This window comes from Dipodomys ordii, unplaced genomic scaffold (genome assembly GCF_000151885.1).
Source record: "Dipodomys ordii isolate 6190 unplaced genomic scaffold, Dord_2.0 Scaffold6, whole genome shotgun sequence".
Taxonomy (NCBI): Eukaryota; Metazoa; Chordata; class Mammalia; order Rodentia; family Heteromyidae; genus Dipodomys; species Dipodomys ordii.
In genome coordinates this window covers 12518392-12525966 of record NW_012267222.1, presented here as the reverse complement: position 1 = coordinate 12525966, position 7575 = coordinate 12518392, and the positions used below count along the sequence as shown (strand labels likewise).

Sequence of the window (7575 nt, the reverse complement as noted above, 5' to 3'; positions counted from 1 at the left end):
GGTCTCTCCTGCCCGGGCTGGCTTTGAACTGCGATCCTCAGATCTCAGCCTCCTGAGTAGCTAGGATTACAGGTGTGAGCCACCAGTGCCCGGCTGTGTGTGTGTTTGTACATTCACACACATGCACCAGTACTGAGGTTTGAACTCAGGGCCTGGATGCTGTTCCTTAGCTTTACCACTTGAGCCATACCTCTGCTTCTGGATTTTTGGTGGTTTCTTGGTGATAACAGTCTCACAGATTTTTCTGTGCATGTTGGCTTTGAACTTTGATCCTCAGATCTCAGCCTCCTTACTAGTTAGAATGACAGGCATAAGCCACTGGCTGGGGGCTCTGCTCTTACTACAACACCATTTAGTGTTCCAGGTCCCTTCCTCTCTGAAGACTGTGGCTTTCTCGCTGGAGATGGTAGGCCAGGCCTGCAGAGAAGCAAGGAGGGAGGGAGGCGGCCCAAAGAGTACATTCAAATCAAACATGGGTAGCCTTGGGCAGCAATCGATTTCATACCCAGATAGCCCCTAGCTGCAGTGGAGCCACCACACTGTGAAACAAACTCTATAGTGCTCTGAGCTCCACTTCCTGGCTCCCACATCCACAGAAAGGCCTGCTTCAGTCCTGCGCTGCCTCCTCCCACCCAACGGCTAGGCTAGGTCCTCCACTTCCCACCACTCCCTGCTTCCCATCGTGTACTGGCTTCCTTCCCACAGATGAGAGCCAACTCTAGGACAAAGTCTCCTGATGGCTTCGATGAGCGCTGAAGAGCCCTACAGATGCCCAGGAGCCTTTGGCAGAGCCCAGGTTCTATTTTTAGGATGAGCTCAACTCGGCCCTCCTTGCCAGGATGCCTGCCTTCTCTGCCTCCATCCAAGCCCGGCAGGCCTGTGAATGGTGGTCTAGACAAGCCCAGGCCAGCCGGCCTGAGAACCGCCCCTGCAGGGACGGAGGGAGGAGGGGCCTCCTGAATGTGCATACGCATAGGCCTGGACACAAGCCAGCCAGGAGCCTAAGGCCGGCATGGGCAGCTAAAACAGGGTGGAGTTTTCCCCTAAATCTCTAACCTGCTGGCCCTGGCTTCCCAGCCACCCTGATTTTCTTTTTCTCAGATTCTGAGCACTGTTCCTGAGCTTCTTTTGCTCAAGGCTAGCACTCTAGCTCTTGAGCCACAGTGCCACTTGCAGCCTTTTCTGTTTATATGGTACTGAGGAATCAAACCCAGGGCTTCAGGCATGCTAGGAAAGCACTCTACCACTCAGCCACAGTCTCCACCCCACACCCTGATTTTCTTTGTCCATCTAGTAGGTCATTTATCTGCCTCTGTGGGACTTTATTGTCTTGGTGCTGGATGAAAAGACGTCGAGACATGACTGCTAGACTCAGGACTGGTGTCCTAATCCTCCTCCTCTTTCTCAGTGGTGGACAGATCCATCCGCCAATGGCTGAGGCCACACCTCACACCTGACCCATCAGCAAACCTGTCCCTTTGCTTCTGTCAGAATATCTCCAGAATCCAGCCACTTTTTACTCCTGCTACCCTGCTGCTGGCCACCCTCATGACTTCCCTACAGCGTGGCCCAGCAGGGCTCCGGGCTGTGTCAATCCTCAGCCCTGCAATCATCCTCTCTCCTGGGGAATCAGGGGAAGGTGAGGCTTACCCCGCCCAACTACTATGTGTTCCTGCCCCATCACCTGTGCCCAGCTGTCCCCCTTCTGGTGCCATCTTCTCTTGGGTCACCTCTACTCCTCTCTTACCTCCTCAGAACTTCACTCAGACAGTGGCTGCTCAGAAGGCCTACCCCCATTCCACTGAACATTGAATACTCCCACAATCCCTAGTTTTCAAAACAGGAAGAGGATAGTGTGTGTTTGGGTTTTGTTGTCTTCTCCTCCCTTAACACTATGCTTCATGAAGGCTGGATTTTTTTTGGGGGGGGCCTCAGTCGTGGGGCTTGAACTCTGGGTCTGGGCACTGTCCCTCGGCTCTTCAGCTCAAGGCTAGTGCTCTACCACTTGAGCCACAGTGCCACTTCTGGCTTTTTCTGCTTATGTGGTGCTGAGGAATCAAACCTAAGGCCTCATGCATGCAAGGCAAGCACTCTACTACTGAGCCACCTCCTCTGGTGGTTTTTATTGGAGATGAGAACTCATGGACTTTCCTGCTCTGGCTGGTTTTTGGGGTTTTTTTTTCTGCTTATGTGGTGCTGAGGAATCGAACCCAGGGCCTCATGCATGCAAGGCAAGCGCTCTACCACTGAGCTACCTTCCCAGCCCCTCTGGCTGGTTTTGAACCATGATTCTCAGACCGAGATCCTCTGATCTCAGCCTCCTTAGTAGCTAGGATCACAGGTGTGAGCCAGATTTTATCTGTTTTATCTACTGTCTTAAGCACCTGCCAGGCCCACAGAGATGGCTATTGAATGAGTGGCTAGCTTGTAGGATGACAGATTAGTAAAAAGCAAAACAAAAATAAAAACCCCTATCCCTGTCCCAGGTCTGTCATTTCTTTCCTGTTCCCCACCCAGCCACAGTGATTTTTTTTTTCAAAAAAAATTTTTTTTAGTACAGGCTGAGGATGGGGCTCTGGGTACAGCACACTTGCCAAGCATGCAGGAGGCCCTGGGATCTCTCCCCCAGTGCAAGAACAAAGCAAAAGCACAATCCCCAAACACCACAGGTGCTGTGTCCTTCCAGTCTTAGAGTGGGCATCACTGCCTCCGATCAGGCAGACCCTCTACTCCCACATCACCTTTCTCCATGCTAGTCTCTCTTTCACCTAAACGATGAGCTCAGGAGAGGGAGGATCTGTCTCACTCAGCAGGTAGACTGGTTATAGGAAGGGATGAGTTTGATCCTGGCTACACCATGGGGATGTAAGCCCTCTGGGCCTCAGTTTCCTCATCTGTAAAATGAGGACAATAATAGATCTTACAGAATTAGGGAAAGGACCACTCTGAGCTTGGATCTAGTCATGATAGCCATTACCCTCCTTCATTGTTGCACCCCAGTGTCTTCTGTAGTACCCCTTTAGTACCTGCTAGATAGATGAATGAATGGGTATGGAGACAGAGGGATGGAGGAATGTCATGAGAACTCAGAAGAAGATCCTGACCAGATACATTTCTGTCTTGTTGAGTTTCTAGAGGATTTGGAGACAGGCATTATGCAAATTCTTGCCAAGTCTAAGTCGTGGTGCTTGAAGTGATTATTAGCAGCAAACCTGGGGATTGGTTTGGAAGGGGTTAAGTGGAGACCCTGCCTCCCACACAGGAGCCAATCACGGCCGTAGGGGGCGGAGTCAGGCTTCCGCTAGGAAAGAGAGCTGAAGCTGTTGGCCAGATGCTGCCTGGATGTGGGACCGAGAGCTGCTGCTGGCCTGGCCTGGCTTGGGCTTGTGGGACTGGGAGTTGGTGCTGAAGTCCTGCCTGCTACACCGTGACAGCTGCAAGCCCGAGGGTGCGGGGCAGCTGCGGAGCCAGAGAGGGGCTGCATGCAGTGCCTGGGCAAGTGGAAGCAGCAGACTCGAACAGGATCAGGACCCTGAGTCCTCTAGGTCCCCCCAGGCAGGGGATCCTGGCCGCATCCAGTCCCTGGCTTCCACTGGCTCCGATGGTTCATATCGGTGCAGGGTCATCTAATTTTAGCTCCAGCCTCAGGAGCATCTGCCAGCGGTTGCAGGGGTAGCCAGGGCTGCTCAGGGGCTGATGGACAGGGGAAAGAGTTGGAGAAACCAGCCCTGCTTCTTCCAGCTCTGGCCAAGCTGCCCTCTGTGGGAGCACTGACCCATCCTCCACAGCCTGGCAGACAGCTTTCCTCTCCATCAAGGGCAAGGTCAGGCTGTGTAGCTAGGAAGGTAGAGGGACACGGCCTTGAAGTCTGGACAAGGGTTGCATCTTCCTGAGCAGTGCTCTGGGCAGGGACAGGGTTGGGAGGGCGAAGGCTGGTTGGTTGTCCAAAGGTAGAAGTGAGGAAGAAGAGTCCTGAGCATAAGGAAGCAAGTCTAGAATTCTGGGTCCTCAGTAGCTTCCCATGGGTGGCCTGAGACTCCCTGTTTGGCCTTAGCCAAGGATCCGGCCCTTGGTGAGCCTCGATCATTTGTCTGTACAATGAGTGCACAGGGCTAGAAGGCCGATCCCAGCTCTAGACCCCGCTCCTCCTGCCTCGCCCTGGCTGTGAATGACCATATGCAGTTGAGAAAGAAGGCACGCTGGCTGGCACTGTCAGCCGCCTGGCTCCTGCTTGTCCTCCTGGGAGGCACCCCCCTTCTCCGCTTGGCAGTGCCCCCCAAGCCTCAGCCAGGCCCCCCCCAAGGCTGGCCCCGCTGGCTGGATGCCGCACTCCTGAAGAGTTTCTCCCAGCCTGAAGAGCTCCCCGAAGATGCCGTCTCTCAGCCTCCTTCAACCCTCCGTGGGGGCAGTTGCAACTGGGGGACCTGCTTTGACACCTCCAAGTGCAGGAGCGATGGCCTGAAGGTCTTCGTGTACCCAGCAGCTGGCCCCATCTCCAAGGTGCATGGCCAGATCCTGGCCTCTCTGGAAGGCTCCCACTTCCACACACACAGCCCTACAGAGGCCTGCCTTCTCGTCTTCCTCCTCCTGGGCAAGGATGCCCTGGCCCCACTGAGCAGCCCACAACCTCCGCACTGGAACAGAGGCCAGAACCACCTGGTTCTCAGTCCATACCCAGCCCCCTGCCCCTGCGCCTCTTGGCTGGGACGGGCAATGGTGGCAGAGGCCAGCCCGATGGTGGACACCTTCAGGCTGGGCTTCGACGTGGCACTCCCGCTTCTCCCTGAAGCCCACCCATTTCGAGGTGGGAATCCTGGCCAGCTGCGGCAGTACAGCCCCCACCCCAGGGAAGCCCTGCTAGCCCTGGCAGAAGAGAGAGGCAGATGGCGCATGGCTGGTATCAACACCTCTGACTGTCCCTGGGATGGGCACTGTGAGTGGGACCTTGGACCTGACCTGTAAGTGAATCTTCCCTTGGTGTGTGTGGGGGGGAGGGGGTGCTGCATAGGAGGGGAGAGGGACAGAGATGAATGGCAGGACTAAGATGGAGAACTAGCTAAGCCTTAAGTCTTACCTGTAGCAGGAGGGAGTCAACTTAGACAGCAGAAAGCACTTCCACTAAGACGATGATTCACCCCAAGGAATATCTAAGGCAGATTGTGAATTCTCCTTCAGAGAACTTTAAAAGCAACACATGACTCACACTCCTACTTATTCCCTTTTGATCACTGTACTCCTTCCTATTATTTTTATGTAACATAGACTTATATGGTGCTAAGCACTTTTTTGTGTGTGAGCAGGGAGATTGAACTCGAGGCCTCTGGCTTGCAAACACCACCACCTGAGTCCCGCCTTAGTTCCTTTTGCCTTTAGTTTGTTTTAAAGATAAAGTCTGGGGCTTTTTGCCAAATCTTGGCCTCAGAAAACAATCCTTCTATCTCCACCTCTGTGGAGAGTAGCTGGCGTGTGCCTCGGCTCCCAGACTTCAAACACTTTGATAGACACTTTGAAATCCATCTATTGCTATCTTTTATATGTTTGTATACCAGACACTAAAGCTAAGAGAGATTAAGGAGCTCATCTGTGGCCACACAGCCAGAGCAAATATAACCAGTACTTAATCTATAGTTAAAACTCTCATGCTTCAAGTTTTGAGTTGCAATTCATGACCAACCCTGTCCAGTGCTTCAGAGAGGCCAAGGAAGTTCAGAATAGCCCTAGCTGGAAGCTGCTCCTGTGTCTTAACTTTTGCACATTAAGTGCTCAAGGAATCGGACTTTGGTGATAGCAAGCATAACTTGCATCCAATCTAAAGGACTTCCTGCTAGCGAGAGCAACTGAATGTAGGTTAGGGAAGATGGCATACTGGTGCTGAAGCTTTGCTCCCTCTGAGCTAGGTAGGGTATACACCTCTGTGATAAAACAGCTAGCCCCCCAAGCTCCTCAGCAACGCTACAGCTGCATGCCTCCTGGAGGCTGGCAGAGGTCCCCTCTCCATCCATCCTCCTGCAAACCTGAGGAGGAAACTCCTTCGGAGGCCTCCCCTGCTTCCTCACCCCCTCTCAGCCTGTGCTTCATTAGAACAACATGGCTATTCTGAGCTCCACTCCCTCCCGGGAATTCCTCACATGGCTAAGCTCCAATTTTGCCTCTGCCTGGGGATCCTGGGGCTTCTCTCTCAGAAGGCTTCTGTGGGAAAGGACCGCCCCCCCCACACCCCCTGCAAAGCCAGGGTGGGGCTGGGGTTAAGAAGTGAACCCCTGGGGCTGGGAAGGTGGCTCAGTGGTAGAGTGTTTGCCTTGCATGCATGAAGCCCTGGGTTCGATTCCTCAGTACCACATACACAGAAAAAGCTGGAAGTGGCGATGTGGCTCATGTGGTAGAGTGCTAGCCCTGAGCAAAAGAAGCTCAGCGACAGTGCCCAGGCCCTGAGTTCAAGCCCCAGGACTGGTGAAAAAAAAAAGTCAAGTCCTGTCATTTTGTTCAGCAGGGATCTGTTCCTAGTGTCCTGGGCCACAGTTGAAGGACCCAGATGACAGAAGATCAGTTCTGGTGACAAGATTCTCTAGTCACTCTGTCTTCCCTCCCTTTTCTTTCTTTGCTCTTATAGGGGTTTGAGCTCAAGGCCTTGTGCTTGCTTGGTTTGCTTGATAGGCTGGTGCTCTACCACTTGAACCATGCCTTCAATCCTGCTTTTTGCTCATTAATTGAAGATGGAGTCTCTCAACTTTTCTGTCCAGTCTAACACTGAACTGAGATCCTCCAGACCTTAGCCTCCTGAATGACTAGGATTACAGATGTGAGCCACCAGCACCTGGCTGGGTTTTTGTTGTTGTTCTTGTTTGTTTTTGAGTCAGGGTCTCACTGTGTAGCTCCTTCTGCCTCCTGAGTGCTGGGATTGCAGGTGTGTGCCATCACACCTGGCATTTCTGATTTGGGCCCTCAGCTGTGTTCTTGCTGGAGGAAAGTTTGAGTGGATGTTGATTACTACGAGGTAGAATTGATCACTGGTAAATGAGAAAACAGTTTCAGTCTGAACTGCTTTGAGAAATGCGGAAGTTTGGGAGCTTATAAAGTCACTGACCATTTACTGATAGGTCTAAAATGGACCAGAATTTGCCATGGAGTCTAAAGGTTTTCATCTTTGGTCTCTGCCTACCTGCAGGTAACCAGACCTGTCACTTCCCAGGGTAGCCTGGGCCTCAGTTGCTCAGGATGAGTCCGAAGAATGAATGCAGAGGGTCAAAGTGAGAAATGGAGGCTGACAGTCCTAGGGCCAATCCCCAGAAAGTGGCCTGAATAAACAAGCCCTGGCCAGAGAAAGGCACAATTCACAGTCTTGCCACTGTCCCACATTGGCTTAGCTGGCAGGAGAGGGGGTGGGGAGGGCTGCTGGCATTGGGGAGGGTTTGGGCAGGGTCAGGCACTGTGCTGGCACTTCACCTGCCCTGCACCCTTCAAGTGAGGCAGTTAGTCCCACTTCAGGGCATAGGAAACTGAGGCTCAGAGGCTCAGAGAGGTGGTCTGAAGGTGCTGAGAGCCTTTGGTGACAAGGATCTCTCCTCCCTCCCCCCC

At 53.0% G+C, this 7575-nt stretch overlaps 1 protein-coding gene across 1 annotated transcript in view; it reads left to right on the top strand.

The window, feature by feature from the left end:
• Positions 1-4176: 4176 nt before the first annotated feature.
• Extl1 (exostosin-like glycosyltransferase 1) overlaps positions 4177-7575 on the top strand; it is a 12543-nt gene continuing 9144 nt past the window's right edge. The window contains exon 1 of the mRNA XM_013033661.1: positions 4177-4958. Coding sequence (XP_012889115.1) covers positions 4177-4958 — 782 coding nt within the window. The remainder of the gene's footprint in view (positions 4959-7575) is intronic.